The sequence below is a fragment of the Daphnia magna genome, linkage group LG7 (genome assembly GCF_020631705.1).
Source record: "Daphnia magna isolate NIES linkage group LG7, ASM2063170v1.1, whole genome shotgun sequence".
NCBI classification, from domain to species: domain Eukaryota; kingdom Metazoa; phylum Arthropoda; class Branchiopoda; order Diplostraca; family Daphniidae; genus Daphnia; species Daphnia magna.
The window spans coordinates 9736824-9754842 of record NC_059188.1 but is presented as its reverse complement, the minus strand read 5'-3'; the positions used below and the strand labels follow the sequence as shown (position 1 = coordinate 9754842).

General features: G+C 38.9%; 6 protein-coding genes across 15 annotated transcripts; 4 read left to right on the top strand and 2 right to left on the bottom strand.

Moving 5' to 3' along the window:
- Positions 1-54: 54 nt before the first annotated feature.
- On the top strand, positions 55-2737 carry LOC116927373 (WD repeat and FYVE domain-containing protein 2). 4 transcript variants are annotated; one of them, XM_032934383.2, is made up of 10 exons: positions 57-174; positions 235-407; positions 578-771; positions 828-969; positions 1032-1237; positions 1305-1589; positions 1650-1755; positions 1812-1902; positions 1967-2208; positions 2317-2737. In XM_032934383.2, exons 3-10 carry the CDS (start codon positions 602-604, stop codon positions 2362-2364), a joined length of 1290 nt encoding a protein of 429 aa, XP_032790274.2. In that variant the 5' UTR covers positions 57-174; positions 235-407; positions 578-601; the 3' UTR covers positions 2365-2737. The 4 variants fall into 4 exon arrangements, with proteins under 4 accessions (XP_032790276.2, XP_032790274.2, XP_032790275.2 ...); XM_032934385.2 differs by lacking the exon at positions 235-407 and having other exon boundaries at positions 55-174; XM_032934384.2 differs by having other exon boundaries at positions 76-499.
- Positions 2738-3042: 305 nt separating this feature from the next.
- LOC116927378 (nanos homolog 1) lies at positions 3043-4530 on the top strand. The gene is made up of 4 exons (XM_032934391.2): positions 3043-3330; positions 3593-3957; positions 4020-4137; positions 4221-4530. Exons 1-4 carry the CDS (start codon positions 3306-3308, stop codon positions 4310-4312), a joined length of 600 nt encoding a protein of 199 aa, XP_032790282.1. The 5' UTR covers positions 3043-3305; the 3' UTR covers positions 4313-4530.
- A 737-nt stretch (positions 4531-5267) lies between these two features.
- LOC116927368 (exonuclease 3'-5' domain-containing protein 2) lies at positions 5268-7739 on the top strand. The gene is made up of 9 exons (XM_032934378.2): positions 5268-5609; positions 5705-5805; positions 5868-5923; positions 5991-6159; positions 6226-6559; positions 6619-6723; positions 6797-7010; positions 7073-7204; positions 7309-7739. Exons 1-9 carry the CDS (start codon positions 5377-5379, stop codon positions 7702-7704), a joined length of 1740 nt encoding a protein of 579 aa, XP_032790269.2. The 5' UTR covers positions 5268-5376; the 3' UTR covers positions 7705-7739.
- A 1137-nt stretch (positions 7740-8876) lies between these two features.
- Positions 8877-11349, top strand: LOC116927374 (probable medium-chain specific acyl-CoA dehydrogenase, mitochondrial). Its single transcript, XM_032934387.2, has 11 exons — positions 8877-8981; positions 9052-9175; positions 9336-9432; positions 9502-9669; positions 9742-9842; positions 9909-9989; positions 10061-10300; positions 10378-10518; positions 10593-10721; positions 10799-10942; positions 11080-11349. Exons 1-11 carry the CDS (start codon positions 8914-8916, stop codon positions 11230-11232), a joined length of 1446 nt encoding a protein of 481 aa, XP_032790278.2. The 5' UTR covers positions 8877-8913; the 3' UTR covers positions 11233-11349.
- Positions 11350-11414: 65 nt separating this feature from the next.
- On the bottom strand, positions 11415-14170 carry LOC116927370 (facilitated trehalose transporter Tret1-2 homolog). 2 transcript variants are annotated; one of them, XM_032934381.2, is made up of 9 exons: positions 13817-14170; positions 13615-13696; positions 13400-13543; positions 13041-13334; positions 12778-12852; positions 12506-12703; positions 12205-12431; positions 12067-12135; positions 11415-11971 (listed from the first exon to the last, which is right to left on the bottom strand). In XM_032934381.2, exons 3-9 carry the CDS (start codon positions 13533-13535, stop codon positions 11483-11485), a joined length of 1488 nt encoding a protein of 495 aa, XP_032790272.2. In that variant the 5' UTR covers positions 13536-13543; positions 13615-13696; positions 13817-14170; the 3' UTR covers positions 11415-11482. The 2 variants fall into 2 exon arrangements, with proteins under 2 accessions (XP_032790272.2, XP_045031749.1); XM_045175814.1 differs by lacking the exon at positions 13615-13696 and having other exon boundaries at positions 13817-13942; positions 14006-14163.
- A 979-nt stretch (positions 14171-15149) lies between these two features.
- Positions 15150-18011, bottom strand: LOC116927365. Of its 6 annotated transcripts, XM_045175820.1 has the most exons (8): positions 17876-18009; positions 17208-17539; positions 16970-17121; positions 16745-16855; positions 16513-16667; positions 16269-16453; positions 15694-16203; positions 15150-15631 (listed from the first exon to the last, which is right to left on the bottom strand). In XM_045175820.1, exons 4-8 carry the CDS (start codon positions 16832-16834, stop codon positions 15360-15362), a joined length of 1212 nt encoding a protein of 403 aa, XP_045031755.1. In that variant the 5' UTR covers positions 16835-16855; positions 16970-17121; positions 17208-17539; positions 17876-18009; the 3' UTR covers positions 15150-15359. The 6 variants fall into 6 exon arrangements, with proteins under 6 accessions (XP_045031755.1, XP_032790265.2, XP_045031754.1 ...); XM_032934374.2 differs by having other exon boundaries at positions 15150-15628; positions 16745-17121; positions 17876-18011; XM_045175819.1 differs by having other exon boundaries at positions 16745-17121; positions 17208-17533; positions 17876-18011.
- Between the last annotated feature and the right edge of the window lie 8 nt (positions 18012-18019).

Here is an 18019-nt window from a genome sequence, read left to right as displayed (position 1 = left end):
AGAAAGTTTCTCCAACCAGGCGTATTCGGAATTGTTTTGCAGTCGTACCGCTAGATGGTTAATTGGGGAAGTAAAGAAACGTTTCGGCAACCAGATCATCTGTCGAAAAATTGTTTCAATCTGTCTTGTTTACAATTGACCAACCGTTTTTTTTTTCTTATTCAACCATTCCAAGTAAAAATTACTTCCATAAATAAGAAATCGTTAACATTTGGAATTTCTGTTTCCTTCTAGTCGAATTATATCCTAGTTGATTCATATTGATCTGTCATCTACATTTCATTCACCTGCTTGATCTAATTTGACAAGCTATTGATTTTAATTCTTTGACACACCAACCAAAGTGAAACTTCAGTAACCTTTCGTTGCCGTTAAATCCCTGTTTGCCATATCGAGGTGATCAGTAGGTATGAAAATGATTTATTAGATACTCCAGTTATATGCAGTAGGTTGGAAAGTGGGTGTATTCCAGAACCAAGCTTACAGTAATCCATAATATGTGTGTGAGATATATGACATATGTAATGGATAAAAATGCCAGTAATTCAGTATGTTATCTCTATTAATATTATTGCAGGTCAGGCTATATGTAAAAAAGAAAATGGCAGCAGAAATCAAACCAGTTCCTGTCCTTGCAACTTCAGCTACAGCTACTAGATCAAACCAGAAGAAACCCATTCTTTTACACAAGATTGAGGGCTATGAAGAGACTGTCAATCAAGCTGTCATACTTCCAGGAGAAGATGGTGTTGTAGCAGTCTGTGATGACAGGTAGTGTAATCTATTCCATGCAACATTATGTTTGAAAAACTGATTTTGTCATTTAGGTCTGTGAGGGTTTGGTTAAAACGTGATTCCGGGCAGTTTTGGCCAAGCATATGTCATTATATGCCTTCAGGTGCCACATCTGTCTGTTTTACTAAACAAGTCTGGAGGGTATTTGTTGGTCAAGAAAATGGCACAATCTCAGTAATATTTGTAATCATCTTCTGCAACTTGTTTTGCCATTAAATTTTCTTCTTGTGGTACAGGAGTTTGTACTCGCCGAGGATTATAACTCGCTTACACACAAACGGGACTATTTGTCGCATCACGCTCGGGTTACCCAAGTGCATCACGCATCCACCCCATCGTGGATACTTAGTGTAGGTCGTGATAAATGGTTCCAGTACTATTGCGCAGTATCAGGCAAACGCCTCGGAGGTCATATTTGCCCTGCTTGGGCATACTGTCTAGAGTAAACCAAAAGTCAACATTTGGTCCTAAATTCAATATCATTTTCAGTTATCGTTCTCAAATTGTAGATTCGATTTCGCCTCCCGTCACGTATTTATAGGCGACGCATCTGGCCAAATTACAATGTTAAAGTTGGATCCACAACCGGATTTAGCTACGAGCAATACAACCACTGAGCAGCAGGCTGTCGGGGTTCAACAAATTACCGTCTTTAAAGGTCACTCTGGCCCGGTTCGCTCTTTAGCCTGGGACGCAGGCCATAAATTTTTGTTTTCTGGCAGCGAGGATAAGGGCATCATTGCCTGGGATATCGGAGGCCAGCAAGGGACAGCGTATGAACTTCAAGGGCACAAGTATGATGCGCTAAATTTTTTATTATCTTATTTTGTCCTTAATTATAGTTGAAAAATTAGAAATAAAGTGATGGCTGTGTGTTTCTCTCCAATCGGCCGAAAACTTGTTTCGGGAGGGGAGGACGCTATGTTGTGGATATGGAACATGAAAGCTAAAAGAATAGAGGTGAATTCCCTTAAAATGTTAAATATCGAGCAATAAGTTGAATGTTATTTATATAGACTTCAGAATGGACTGAATCCAGCACTTGCCAAAGATGCAGCCGTCCGTTCTTTTGGAATCTGAGAGGGATGTTCGACCAACGTCAATTAGGTTGAATCGAAATACTCACACAAATAATGACAAGAGGTTGATTTATTCGCAATCTCATGTCCAGGTCTTAGGCAACATCACTGTCGACAGTGTGGAAGAGCCGTTTGTGATGACTGTTCCCCACATCGCTCCGTTTTGCCAGCAATTGGCTATGAGTACGAGGTGCGGGTTTGCGTCGAGTGCAACAAGAGTCTGACAGAGGCTGATCGTGTTTCGTTAGCCGTTTGCCAGGAGGCCAAGCATTCAATTCTGTGGCTTCATCTGGATGAAGAGCGTGCCCGACTTCTTACTCTGGGCCACGACCGTGTAAGCATAGAATATATCATATATAGAGATATATATTCAATTTTCAAATATTTCACTAGGACCATAATATTTCATTTGATTTTTTTTTTTATGCTTGCATGTTTTTAGATTATGAAGATCTGGGATGTTTCGTCTCTCTTGAAGAATGATGCTTAAGGAAAACTCCTCATATATATCGTCTTGCTGTGATCGTCTAATTTCATCTTCATTTACCCCATCTGTACTACCCTTACACCTAAATGTCATTTTCATTCAAATACGATCTGATATTGTATTGTCTTATCGTGCTGTTCTCTTGTTATATTTTGGTAAGAAGTGTGCATAGTTCATGTTCGTCTAAATGCATATCCCCATTCTTTGCTGCTACATGTTCTACCCTGCAGCTTGCTGCAATTTCCATTGGAAAATCGGTCATCCTTCTTTTGTTCCTCCCCTAATGTGCGCCTTAAGCCCTTCATGTACATCCAAATGTAACTGGAATAGAATTCATTAATTAAAATAGAGTAAATGCGTTTTGGCGGTACACATAGCTTTACGTTTACTGCGTTTTCTCTGTTTTCTCCAAATCAAGGATTTTCAATTTGCTAAACTGCATGAAAAATATGTCACATCATATAATGTACTTTATAGGCTTGCATTAGCGTGATCAGCCCTGCGTCAAAGGCAACCAACCGGCTTGTTATGGTTTCAGAGGAACATGACAACATGCGTGGGAGACTGGGGGCAAAATTTGAGTTGCGAAAAAAAAATAATAAAAAAAAAATTTCAATTTAAAAAAGGGAAAATTCAGACTACTACTAAGAAGCCATCCATCCAGTGCACGCCTCGAAGAGGGTGAGAAAGAGCTTCCTGCTCAGTGATTGGTTCTTTCCGCAGCCGCCGTCCCTGGACAATTCTTTCAACGTGGGAAACAAGGGTAGTGGCAACCGAAAGATTGCCACATGATCTAAAAATTGATCCCAAATCATTCGAGCTTGAAAAGCAAATTGTGAAAGTCAAGTATTTGTTCTCCGGTTTTGCGCATTTAATCTAATTTCTTTCGCTTTTGCAAGAACTTAAAACTGTCTCACTAGTTTTCTTTGATTACTTCAGCAGATATGATACGCCAACAACGTCTTCCGGGTAATTTAATTCATAATTATTTTTATGTGTTTGTTTTGGTTTGCTCTATTCGGCCATTGGAAGCACGTGGACATTTTTCGACTCGTTTTTGTTGTTTGGCGTAGCTCTTCAATGAGTAACAAATCATTTTCTGTTATTTTTGGATGAATAAAATTACAGAACAATGCAATAGTTAAATGCCATTGTTGATTATTTATGTCATTATCCAGTTAGTAGCAATTTAAAATCCAAATAAACTGCCATGATTTTATTTGTTTTCTAGGGCGGCCTCTGACAAAAAAATCGCTGGCATCAGTAAAGCAATCTACTGATGATGATGAGGGGTATGGCACGTGTTCGCCAGCAAATCCAAAATTAATAGATAATGTCTTCACCTTCGTGAAAACTCCTCTTTGCCCCACCGTTCACATTGTTAACAAGGTTTCGGAAGACGAATGGTCTGCCTTAGAAAAGGATCTAAACCGAGCACTTAACATGCAACCGCTGACCGAACGTTGTGCGACGAAACCAAAGGAATTCAATGTCAGAGTTACCAAGAGACCTCTGCACAGCTTAGCTAACTATGGAAGCAAGCAGTTACGAGTTGGTTGCCAATTTTGCGCCAAGAACGGAGAGCTTCGTAGTGTGGTAATTTACCTTCGCAGGTTATTACAATTGGAGCGAAAAATGTGTTATTTCAAATTTTTTAGGTAGAGTCTCATACGTTGCGCCATCCGGTCACGCGTGCCATCATTTGTCCGGTACTGCGCAAGTATGTTTGTGAAATGTGTGGAGCTACAGGGGACAACGCGCATACCAAATTCTATTGTAACTCAGTCTTACTACTTCTACAAACAAAACATTATTTTCTTAACAAAAAGGTGTTTTTATTTGATTCCTTGATTTTAAAGGCCCCAATAATCGCAGCCAAAAGACGGCGCCTACGGCAGTCCTACTTAAAACCACTCGCCACAACGCAACCGGTAAACGGACTAATATGTAACATGATGGAGACTTCTTCAAGGATTCGATTGATTGCCCATTTTGGCAATTAAGACTACGGGTTGCATTATTTTTTTTACTTCGACGTGCTTATCATGAAATTTAGAAAAATAAGTCATAAAGACTTAAATGAGTTCAATCGTGCTTGTGCTGTTAATTCGTACGTGTGGATGTTCTGTTGCTACAAAGGAATTTTGATTACACTGCCTTAAAGATCCACTCTGTGCAAGAATCACCTCTATGCATTTAGACTGGGTTGCACATTTCAGCTAGATCTCAAGGTAATGTTAAAAATCCAACTGTTACATCAGCAAATACGTATGCCATATTATTTCAATTATAAAATAATTTAATTTAAGTTTAATGTGAAATCTGTGTCTTTCAAATCATGCACAAAAATTTAGATCGATGACTAGGGAATCAAAGAATATGTTGGTTTCGAAGCATTTGCATGGAAAAATGTATGGCGATTCCTTGAGTTTTTCTACCGATCAACACAGATGGCTTTAATCGGGTTGCTCCATGGGGCTCCGCTAAAAAAAAAGGTTGGTTCGGGTCGAAGTAGACCAAAATTAGTAATGTCAATAAAACACGTTCTGGGTAAATTATAATACGTGATGTCTTTCCATGCGATATCTTATATAGGTGGTTCGAATCTTGACATATGCCTAAAAATATTTTCAGCTCAAATTTTTGTTTTTACCAAATTTTTAGGTTCGCTGTCTTTTGAATTGTAAAGATATACTTTTTAACTTTTTCTCGGCATATAAACTAATTTAATCAAGGTTCGCAAAAAACACATTGGACTTCCCTTCAACTGTCTGAATGTGAATTGCGTGATGTTGCCCATGTTGGCGTGAAATTGTATTTAAAGTTGCGGAATACGGAAATAGCGGAATAAAGTTATTTATCATTGTCTAAAAACTTCTATCTGGCACCGCTGGCTAATTTCAACTCAACGGTATCGTCTGCTATTTATTTCTAAAAGTTTTGTTTACAATGTAAACATTAAATTTTACGCATAATCTTTCAAAGCATTTGATTCGTAAATACAAGTTTTTCACAATGAATGATCACAGGAAGTGGCCTTTAATAAGTATAGTATCATTGGGGATCGGAATCAGCACTATCTTCATAGCTGGAAGATCGATAGCTCGTGTAGCTTTGAGATGGCGATTCTTGAGAAAAGTAAATGTAATTCAAAAAAGACTGAAAGAAAAATTGGAAAATCCGTTTCCAGCAACAACAATCGTTACTCGCATATCAGAATGGGACGAAGTCTGCTCAGTGCTCTTAAGGTACAATATGCAGTGTTTGTTTTCTAATGCTATGATTTTTTTTTCTTTCTCTTATTTAAAAGCGTACACTTAAATGTCTAAACTGTGTATCACAGGGATTGTGCAGAAATTCCAATTTTGGGATTTGATTGTGAATGGGTCAATTTCAATGGCAATACTCAGCCCATAGCTCTAATACAGCTGGCCTCACATCAAGGTGTGTGTTTTTTTCTGAGCCTTATTTCCAGTTTTATTTATATATTATACATGTTTATTTAGGGATCTGTGCCCTTGTGAGAGTGTGCTGCCTTTCTACACTTCCTGAAACTCTCAAAGTAATTTTTTCATTATACCCAGTAAATTGTTCTTTGCTGCAATCTATGGGCATTTTAACAATTTTAGAATATCCTGTCCAATCCTAAAATCTTGAAAGTGGGAGTTGCCACTTGGGAAGATGCATCTAAATTGAAAAAAGATTTTGGCATACAGTTTTGTGGAGGATTTGATGTGCGCCATTTGATTTTAAGACATCCAAAGAGGCTGTCGCTGTCAGCGAGATCTGGTCTTTCAGGTGACTTTCGTGCTACGTTGCTCCATGTGTTTTGGAAGTAAAAACTTTATGATTGCAAAAAATTAGGCTTATCGGAACAGCTGTTAGGTAAAGCGTTGAACAAACATTATTCAGTGAGATGTAGTGATTGGGAAGCAGAAAATCTATCCGATGTGCAAGTAAAATACGCAGCGCAAGATGCCGTAGCTTCGATTGCCATTTGTTTGAAACTAATAGCCGAAACAAGCCTGCCTGATCTAAACAATAGATTTTGGGTGATAAATAACATGAATGAATTCTATACATCATGGGCTGTCACATGTGTGGTATTGGATACAAAATTTAGAATGTCATCAAACCATAAATTTATGGGGACCAGTAACTCTAAAGGGAAGAAATTTACTGCAACGAAGCCAAATAAGTATTATTAAACAAAAAGTGTGTTTAAGCTATGTGATATAAATGATGAATTTGAAACAGTTCCAGAGCTTATGCAGCTAGAAAGACCGCACTCTACGATAATTGCATTTTACAAGCTCCTGATGGGCAGCAGCTTTGCACCTGTGACTACAAGAAAGCCATGTGGTTAGAAGAAAAACATTGATAGTCCATTACAAATGTAAACAAAATATATCAATAATTGCCTATCCCCTTGTAGGTACTTCGCAAAAGGTCGAGGTGAAGTGGTTTGCGAGAACCCAATGACAGTCCGTTTGAATTTTGAACCGGCTGGACGACCATCATCGGAATACGATCGATATTATCTTACGGACAAAGTTAACAAGTGTGTTGTGTGTGGTCAATCGGAGTCGTTTCTTAGAAAAAACATTGTTCCTCATGAATATCGAAAACATTTTCCCGACCACTTGAAGGTATTGAATTATTTCAGATCACACGTTTTTTTTAATGTTAAATAAATTCTTTTTCTTTGTAGGACCATAAAAGTCACGATATTTTGCTGCTTTGCATCGAATGCCACACGGTTTGCAACACCCATGAGAACACTGTAAAGAATGAATTGTCATTAAAGTGTGAAGCTCCAATTGGCACCGAAAGGGGAGTTAAGGTTAGTCACTTTACTTCCTTTGCTCTAGTTTACTGCTCAGATATTTTAAAAATTCCGCTATGATGGAATAGAAGGTTTTTACCAAGTTATTCTTTACCTTTTAGACAAAACTAGATAAAAGACTGAGTGGTGTCCAGAAAGCTGCAAATGCCCTAATTCTTAACCGACATGCAATACCATCTGACAGAGTAGCAGTACTAGAGGATGTCATAAAAAGTTATTATGAAGTAGAAGATCTGACACCAGAGATCATGGAGATGGCCAAAAACCTCGAAGTTCACGTGCCCAATTCTGACTACGTTCCACATGGTTTAAAAGTAGTTCACTATTTTGAACGGGAGCATCCCGGTGGATTGTTGGCATTAGAACGACTTTGGAGGGAACACTTTCTGCAAACAATGCGGCCGCGTCACCTTCCTGCCCTTTGGTCCGTAGAACATTACAGAAAGCCGGAAGAAAAATGGGGCAACAATAAAACAAGCGTGCCAGAGTCAGTTTAGTGATTCTGTTCCAATACAGCTGCATTTTCATTGAATTGCTACAGCGTTCTTTTTGAAAATTAGTTTTTTACATTTCATTCTTGTAATAGGAGAAAATATCCGCATTATTCGCTAAAGCGTTAAAAAAACGGAACACATATAACTCGGACCGATGCGGTCCCGCAACCGATAAATAGCCGAAGGGACATAAGCCAAATAAGAATGGTTTAAAAAGTTTATCTAGAGACAGGACGACGATCAATCAGATCACACGAAACTGTCACCTAGTTTATTTTGCTTGTTTTCTTTTCTTTTTACCCACACAAAACTTTGCCCCTGGGGAAAACATTAGGAGGAGGCATATTGCACTGCGGGAAGGATATGGCGATATGCCCAAATGTTTTATGTAATTTGTTGAACGTTGCTCGATCATAATCGCATACTAAAGATAGGAACTGAGGAGCCTTATCTTATGTAAACAGAAATATATCCTCGTTTTTATCGCTGCGTCTTAGGTTGTCCAGTACGGGCCCTGTACTCTGTTTAACCCACGTATCCGGAATGTGTACTAGACGCCCCCCATTTCGAAATCTACGCAACGCAGCACGCGATTGGATTTTTCGTAGGTGATTTATAGTGTAGCACCGACAACACAGCGATCTTGCCTTGGTCAATAATACAAATTACGCTACTAACTGCGCCACATAGCATACTTATCAGATGGAACTATATAGGAAACACGTGTGAGTGCTAAAATAGTATAACTGTTTCAGCAGCTGAAGAATATTTAGGAATTACTAGAAAAACGTTGCCTACAAGGGCAAACTATTTACACACTAGCAGCTTTTCTTTCAACTATTCTTGCAGAACTAAAATCTATTCTTTTTCTCAAAATCGGCTTTCAGCAAGAGTATAGGCAATTACTGACAAAGAAGAATACCTGTGTGTTGGTAGTGAAACTAGAAAAAATTCCTGAATTGAATAAATAATTGAATTGGCCTAAAAAAAGTGAGACGATTCGCTCTTCCAGCAGAGCTGGATATACAAATGGAAGTAAGCGAAAACCTATGGTGACGTTTATGAGGCATGCAATTTGCATACTTACCATTAAACTGTCCTAAAATGTTTCTGGTTGGTATGCGACAAACAAATGAACGCCTCATTCTTTTGTTTATTCCTGATTAGAATGCTCTTGCCCTAGTATAGACATTCGTCTTGTTATACAAGGCTATGAGTTATTCGTATAGGCATAGATACGACGGTAAATCTCTAGAGTGGGCGAAGACTCTTATCTTCAGGTAAACATCCTTGTCGTTTAACGATCTGTAAACTGCTTCAAATATAAACTAAAGGGCTTCTCATTCGCAGTCCAACAGAGACATCATCTCGTGTTCAGCTGACTTATAGCCGAAAAAATATAGAAAATTCTCGTATTGTGACTCAAAAAGCAAAACATACAACCGGAAAACAAAAAATGGCTCATTTCGTTAAGGTATGTAGTTCTAGTCTATTATAACATCAAATGCCGTAATTAAATTTCTAGGCGAAGAGGCTTTTCTAGCTGCTTGTCATTTGGCTTGGATTTATACTAACAAGATATTGGCTCGTGTATAACATTCCGCAAATTTAATGACATAGTGCCATCTTTTTAGTCCATCGTCGGTTCATCAAGTCTTCATCGCTGCTTCATGTTAACAAGCAGGCGTTTTGCTTCAAAGTCTTCCCAGTCATCAGCTGGTTTCTCATTTGGTACGTTAGTGGTAAAAACATTCGATCTTATACCGAGCGGACTCAGTAAACTGTTGGTTTTTCCTTCAGAACCAAATACCGAACAATTAGAAATTCAATTGCTGGCCAGGAAATTCGCCCGCGAAGAAATTCTTCCTGTAGCTGCCCAGTATGACAAGACCGGAGAATTTCCGTGGGATATCATCAAGAAAGCCCATGGTCTTGGTCTCATAAATCACCATATACCGCAAGAATTCGGTAATGCGAATTGAACAATGATTCCTCAAGTAAATGTTTCTGATAGTGTCTGCTAAACACACGGGAGAACAGGCGGATCTGAAATTGGATCTTTGGAATCGGTGCTGATTTTTGAAGAATTTGGTTACGGCTGCTGTGGGATCGCCACCCCTATGGATGTCAATAATCTAGGCGTTAGTTTTGCTCACATTCATCACATGAAAATGCATTTAACTATAAGTAAATCGTTTTTATTGCAGCAAATACCAGTTGTAGTGGCTGGAAACAAGGAGCAAAAAAAGAAGTACTTGGGTCGCATGGCAGAGGAACCCCTCGTGTGCGTAAGTATTGAAGTGATATTTGAATCTTCAATTAGAACAATGTTTAAACAGCATCTTTTCTTCAATAACAGAGTTACGCTGTCACCGAGCCAGGGGGAGGTTCTGACGTCGCTAGCGTTAAGACAAAAGCCGAAAAGAAGGGCGATCATTACGTTTTGAATGGGCAAAAAATGTGGATTACAAACGCTGGACATGCAAATTGGTACTTCGTTTTAGCACGCACAAATCTCGATCCTAAAGCTCCACCCCATAAATCGTTGACTGGTTTCATCGTCGATCGTGACACACCAGGAGTCATTCCCGGTCGAAAGGTATCGTAAATTCATTTCAGCGAGAGACGTATAGCCAACATTGTTCCACGCAAAACATACTAGGCTACATTTTCTAGGAAATCAACATGGGCCAAAGAGCTTCCGATACTCGTGGCGTAACGTTCGAAGATGTTTTGGTGCCGAAGGAAAACGTTCTCATCGGTGAAGGAGCCGGTTTCAAAATTGCAATGGGCGCTTTCGACCGCACTCGACCGACGGTATTTTATTTATTTATTTATTTTAGGCTTGCGCAACCCACTGTTTACATCTCGACAACGGTTTTACTTATCAGGTCGCATCTACTTCTGTTGGATTAGCACAACGAGCTCTGGACGAAGCCACCAAATACGCTATGGAGCGATACACGTTTGGCGTTCCTATTGCCAAACATCAGTTGATCATGAACATGCTAGCAGAAATGGTATGCTTTTTTGGGAAAATAGTGAATATTCATTTGCCGGAGAAAAAGAAAACATTGTAGTAACATGAAACTTACAGGCCATCAACGTTGAGGTGGTACGTTTAGCTTGTATAAGAGCAGCCTGGGAGTCTGATCAAGGAAGGCGAAACACTTACTACGCTTCAATAGCCAAGGCTATGGCGGCTGATGTAGCAAACAAATGCGCCACTGATGCTGTCCAGGTTAGTAGGATATCTATATATCTCTATAGTTGTAGCCGTTGGAAAGGAAATTATGGAAATGATATCAACATCAGCTGCCCTTGTCATTATTATCAAAGACTGATTTCAACACGCATCCAATCGTTTTGTTTTTGCAGATTTTTGGTGGCAATGGATACAATACCGAGTACCCAGTTGAAAAGCTAATGAGAGATGCCAAAATTTATCAAATCTATGAAGGAACAGCACAAATTCAGCGTTTGATTATTGCCAGGGAGCATTTGACCCGTTTCTCAAATCCTTCCTCGTAATAAGCGGATTTTGTTTCCTCTCCTCTTGTCTCAACGAAAATTTTCAAAATACCGCAAAAAAAGTATCTTTCACAGTGTTATCCATCTTTAAGAAATAAATGTTTAGTAAAATTCAAAGGCGATTGTTTGACCTTGAAATCTTCAGGTATAAGTAGTCTAATCGATAAACAAGATACGAGCAGTTATCTTTTACATTTGTTTATTATTCTAAACAGCTTTGATGATGAAATCAAATCAGAAATGGTATAAACTATTTGCTCTTATTGAAGAACGCCTGAATTTCTTCTTGCGTTTTGCCTTTAGTCTCCGGCAATAGAAACAATCCAAATAAAGTTCCCATGACGCAAAACCCACCAAACATCCAAAACGCACCAGCGCTGGTAAGAGCTTCTTGAATGTTAACAAACGATTTGGTTACAATAAACGCCAGAAACCAATTAGTAAAAACAGCTATAGAAACACCAGGTCCTTTGACTTTGGCTGGCAGGACTTCACCAGTCATAAGCCAGGGCACCGGTCCGGCTCCGATGCCAAAAGCAGCTATAAATAGGATTAGGGAAACCAACGGTAGCCAGCTGAGAGATTTGATGATTGCCGGATCAGTTTGCGAATTCTCTTTCAGGTAAAAGAAAGCACCCAATCCAGCTAAGGAAAGGCACATCACTGATTCGGAGATGACAAACAACGTTTTACGGCCCAATCGTTCGACCAGGAGAGATGAGGCGATTGTTACGACGAGCTACAGTAATCAGTCATTAGAATGCAAATAATTGAAAACTATTGTGATAATGCAATGTGTCAACTGAATGAACGATAGTTCTTTTTTGAATTTACTTGATCTAAATTTAGAAGAATTGCGCAGACTAGCGTGTCGAGTGTTGATCCCGCGGATTCAAAAATAGCCTAGAGAGAAACATGTTGATTGATTAATAAAACATTGATGGTTAACCGACTTAATGTCATCAGATATACCACAGCGTTGTAGACGGCAGCGTTAATACCAGAGAGCTGTTGAAATATCATTAGACTCACAGCCAACAGTAAAGGTTTTAGAGCCCACGGCTTGAACAAGTCGGACGGGCTGAACTTTTCTGCAAGTTCCGCATTCAACCGAACTTCCATTTGCATAATTTCGGGGGCAATATTGTAGTCGGGTCCTCTCAACCATTTTAGTGCCTTTTGAGCATCAGACGTACGCCCTTATACGTATAAACAAAGTATAGCCTATCAATAAACTAGCGTTCAAATGTCTACATCGAATGATGAACAACACCTGTTTTAATCAAGTGGTATGGTGATTCAGGAACGAAGAACATGGCAACAAGAAGTATTATAGGATGTACGGCTGCAATGCCTGATATAAGGCGCCAATTCAACCAGCCCGTGAGGCTGGTTACCAAAATTCCAGCACACAACAGTGAAGAAAAAAACATGCCAAGAAGTCCTCTCAGAGAGGGCATAGAAATTTCACCTGCGTTCCCAATTGAGAAGAAATCATGAACTACTTGGAAACATTACTGGCTTAAATTGTCTGAAAGCTTTTACCTAAATAACTGGGCGAAACCACTGAACAGATTCCTCCAGCAATGCCACCAAGAAGACGACCGGCGTATAGCATAGCTGTAAACGATAGAGATAAGTAACAATTTTTGGGTGAATGAGGGCAACACAGTGGCCATTCCATACTTAATATAATTTTTTTTCTTTTTCCTTTGCAAATCAATCGTTTTTGTTAGATAAGCTTAAATACGAGCTTTTCCCCACTGAAACACCCTAAATCAAATGTGAATTTTAAAAAGAAATCTAACCAGGATTCACTGCAAATGCTATTAGCATCCAAGCAATAAAGTAAGGCAGGGACATCGCCATAAGGATAGACCTCCGTCCGAATCTGTCCATCAAAATTCCTCCGGTAAGAGCACCGAATAGAGCTCCCAAATTGGACAACGAGCCAACCCATGACATCTGGTTGTCATCCAGCGTTACGTCCGCTAACCACATGCTATCTCCATCACCAGATTGTGTAGAATTTGACTGCAGCTGTGGCTGAACAGGGGAAGACCAACCGATAATGGTCCCTAAAATGAAGGCACCAATGCTGCCTGGAAGAAACAAGGGCAAAACGTTTATTTACACCTCCACTGAAGCCAGGAAAATTCACATATACCTGCTAATGCAGCCTTGATCTGGGGTCCTTTTGAAGCAAACTTGTAATCAATTTTGGAGTTAATCCCTGATCCCGACTGCAAATGGGACGAATCATTTGTCCCAACATCGTCATATTCCATGTCTAGTTTACCCATTTTCGATTCTAAATAAGTCAAATTGTAAGGGAAAGGTTTTAGCATGCGATCCTTGTAAAAACGCTTAAGTAAATTTTACAGCAGGTAACGTGAAAGCGCACGATTGAGTGAATCGGAAAGAGGCTCTTCGTCATTATTTGCAGCCATTTGTTTGCAGAAGGCTTACATGAAATGGGTTAAATATTGATAAAAGATTGGCCAAAGAATTCAAAAAAAAAGGGCCTTTATTGAAGTCCTTTTTCGGATCAGTGTCAGGTTCCTTAGGCGTTTTGATGTATTACCTCTTTCAAAAATTAAACCTTTTTCTGAAGTTGGTTTTAGAAGTAGTAGTCTTCGTATTAGCCTACTTTCAAATTCCGGCGCGATGCACTATAAAGACGAATGCATCAATTTCTTACAGGCTTTTCCTTCAAATCACAATGTTGAGGTTAAACTATGGAAATAATCAACGTTTGCTGTGTGCTGTTTACTTAAACATTTTCTGTGTTCAATTTGCTTTTTGATATGTCAATTACAGGTACAGCACACAAGTGTTCTTTATTATGTAGTTGTTAAGTAGCTTATGACTAGATGAGATCACAAATTTGAAAGAGAATTTGGGTTGTCACAATGGCGTTGTAAAAGGTTATACAGTTTTCTCTACCTCTCCTTTTATTTCAACTGATAACGTGCACTTTGTATTTTTTATTAGCATCGCAGTCCTTTGAACCATGGATTTTCCAAGTCACGCGTAATCATTTGAGAGTCATTATTTAGATTAGAATCCCTGGTTAACTACTGGTGTACTTAACGTGATTCCGATTCCGTTTTATTCAAAATCTCTATAACTAACAGAAAAACTTATTTTTTATTCAGCACGAGCTTTCAAATTTGGTTACAACAACTTGGGTTTCATCAAATTCCAAATTGAAAATTTTTCGTCAAAAATAAGCTATCTTTGCGTTTTATTCAAAAACTGAATAACTAACGAGAAAACTAACGAGAAATGTATGCCAGCCAGAATCAGTATTCAATTTTGAGTATAATTTATTTATTTTTTTGAATTTCAAGACATGCCGATTTGGACAAAAATGAGAAGTTTCCCACTTTTCCTTTTTCACTAAATTTTAGATTTAGCTTAAACTGCATAATTTCGATTCAAAATTGAGCGCTAATACCGAAAATCCGGTTTGTTTTCACGTTGGATTGGTATGTTTGGGTAGGTTTTTTTTGTTCACGTAAAAAACGGATGAACAATGTTGGCGAGCCAGCAGCACATTCATTCCGTTTATTATAAAAAACGGCTAATTTAACGAAAACGAACATCTTTCCCGAAATCAGCGTTTAATTTTTTAGTGGAAATTACTGGGTTTTTTTTGTGGGACTACTAATTTAAATTCAAAGTATTAGATAAAACTATTACATCATTTCTCTATCACTGTTACCATGCTGTTACTAGTCCACTCCAATGGCAATCTCGCACCTAAAACCCATGTTACCATACTCACAAGAAGTCTCTATTAAAGACTGAAGGTAGCCCACGAACGTGGAATTGTTGATAATTCAAAATGCTTGCTGATGTGGGGTTGAAGTTTTTGCTGCGTTCCTTCATTTTGGTACAATTAGAAAAAAGAGTGGCAAACAAATTATTTGTATTTGAAAACGATGTAGTAACGAAAACTTATTAGTCAAACTTTCATCTTTTGGATATTTACATTTCGTTTGTTCAAAAACTAAAATAATGCGATAATTTCAAAGAAAGACAAACAAGCGAACTCTCTGTGCCTCAAACACCCACAGTTGGAACAACATGGAATATTTTGCGTAACGAAAATATTGATGAAGCTATTCCATATGGCGCCGTTTAGCGTTGACTGGGGTTTCATCGACACGGACTCGTCTCCTTGAAAACAGCAAGAGCGTATCAGAGGGATCGATGGATTCAGAAGCTTGGGTTGCTGAGCTATCTTCTGGAACTGAAGTTGGTTGAAGAAGTATACGTTCGTTATTAACGCTGCTAATTTCTTGTGGTTGTCTGATCTCATTGCACGACAGTGGATGTTGGCGAAGTGGATCATTCAGTTGAAAGCGACGGCCTTCATCCTGTTGTTTAGCTACTGGGTAAATGAAGAATTTGATTACAAAATTATCCCCATCATTGTTCCAAATGTTGAGTTACCTGGGTCGGTGTTCGTTATTGGACGCCTGAAGCTGGAGAGCAAGATATGTCGTTCCCGATGGATTCCAGCGTAAATCGAGCTGGAAAGATTAGGGCAAGAACGAGAAGAAAATTCACGAAGCATGTTGAATGTGGTCGATGACTGGCTTCTAACTATGCGAGGAGTCTGTTGAATTAAAACAGTAACACCCTCTAAATGATTGGTCGTCCCACTAGGTTCCCAGGAAGACGGAATGGTCTCGGTAGAACCCAATGTGGATTCTTCTTCGGAGTGCAAGTCCTCAGCCAAGTCAAGATCCTCGCGATTTGTTTCATCTTCTCTGTGGATCATGTGGTAGCGACCGATTGGCGTTGCTTGGTTCATTTCTTCGGATGATTCTTCTGTGGCAAAAGTGTACGTCTGATCCGATGAGACCACTTCATTATAGGGCGGTGGAAGAATATCGACTTGCGTTGAAATTCTTTTTCTAGTTCCAGCGTTGGCGTTCTCCCGCGGCATACTATAACGGCCTAAGAACAAATGTTGTGCTATCAATTTGAAATAGACGCATTGGCCACGAAAGTGATCTTATTACTTTTTACATAGTAGGTGGTAAGAACTACCAACATAGCTGCCAGCACCATAATGGCAGCGGCTAAAGTTATAAACTCATTCCACGTCATTAAGGATGAAGGATGCGGTGGAAATTCAGCTTGTTTATCTAGTATTGGGAAACACTTGTAGGAGCGCCTTTGTCCTGTCAAATCTTCCGATTGAAATCTGTTGAAGAGTACGGATTAGTAAGGAAAAATGAGCCATTGTACATTTTGAAGGTCAACCCTCTAAGGCAACGTCCGCAATCTTCTTCTGATTTGGCGCATTTGTCAACGCCCTCCGCCCGATTTAAAATACTCTGGCATGGTAGGCATATTTCACAGATGAAATGCGATTGATCGCAAAAGCTAGATTCTGAACAGTCCGAATCTAAACGGCACTATTACAAAACAACAACAAAATACCACACAAAACTGTACAAATCACATTTTTACAGTTTTCTAGAGTAAAATTTACCTCATGGGACATTGCAGCAGCATTTGATGAATGAGGTAAAAGCACGAGCAAAATCCAGACGATGAAGTTCATCAACTGAAAGATGTCCATGTTGAGAACGTCCTGCAAATACTAATCGAGTAACATATCTTAGACTTGCAAGTAAGGTTTGGCAGAATAACTCGAAAATTCACGAATAAACACTTTGTTCCCCAGAGTAATAAGAAATCATGAGTATGTCTCTACCCAATGTAGTACTGAGCATTGGAGTGGAACCAGTTAATTGCTATGGCTTGTATGGAACAAGAGATACATTTTTTTTTTCGGACGAATGTGTACCAATTTTGGCAACAAATTTCGGGAGACTCCAGACGATCATAACAAAACATTTAGGGTAACTGTAAAGAAACAAATAAATACAAAATAGTTTAAGTTGGGAGAGGACAGTGGGGATGACCCTCTTCATGTGGGCTATATATCTTACTTCAGTCAAGTTGCGTCGATGCGACCGTGAGCGTTCGGGGACTTAAGCCACTAGGTAGTCGGTGTTTGAATTTTGTTTGTTAATTGGTTTTCACATTACTGTGTTTCTTTAATATTTTTAAAAGGACTTTTCTTAATTCCTTTTGCATGTTCATAAACATTTCGCTAGGAATCACGTTTATGGTAACACACTTCCAAGTGAATACAAAGGGCTACTCAAACAATTCAAACAAGACGCAAGTCCCTCCAGTGCTCCCATCAGCCGAACGTCTTTTGCTATGGCTTCCTTTGGGGACTCTCTTCGGGACCTTTCCATCTTGAATCACTCTTTTCCTTCCACAGAATAAAAAAAAATTGTAAAAAAAAGAAAGTTGTTCGTTGATTCAACAGGTTGCGAAACAATACGAAGTTAAGTTAAAAGGGAAAAAAACAACAAATTTGTAGCACTTGCATATACAATTCTTAATTATGCATGAATTCGCACGTTTAGTAACACGTACAGTAAAATGTGAACGTTTCATGAGGGCTTTCGTCTAGAAGCATGTTTTTACAATGACGAAGGGACGGTTGACAAATCAAAAAGATAACTTTAAAAAATGCTTAACTGTTAATTTTAATAGCATAAAGGACATATAATCTAAAAATCGCAGATAAACATAATTCGCTTACCTTTTTAATGATCAAAACGAATAAAACACAAATTACAAACGGTTTATGCAAGTTTATCTGCCTGTAGTTCTTAGTCGAATGAGCAGACTGAATACGCTCTTGGTCAACTAGCTCTCAAGGAAGGGGGAGCCCTTCCCCAACCTC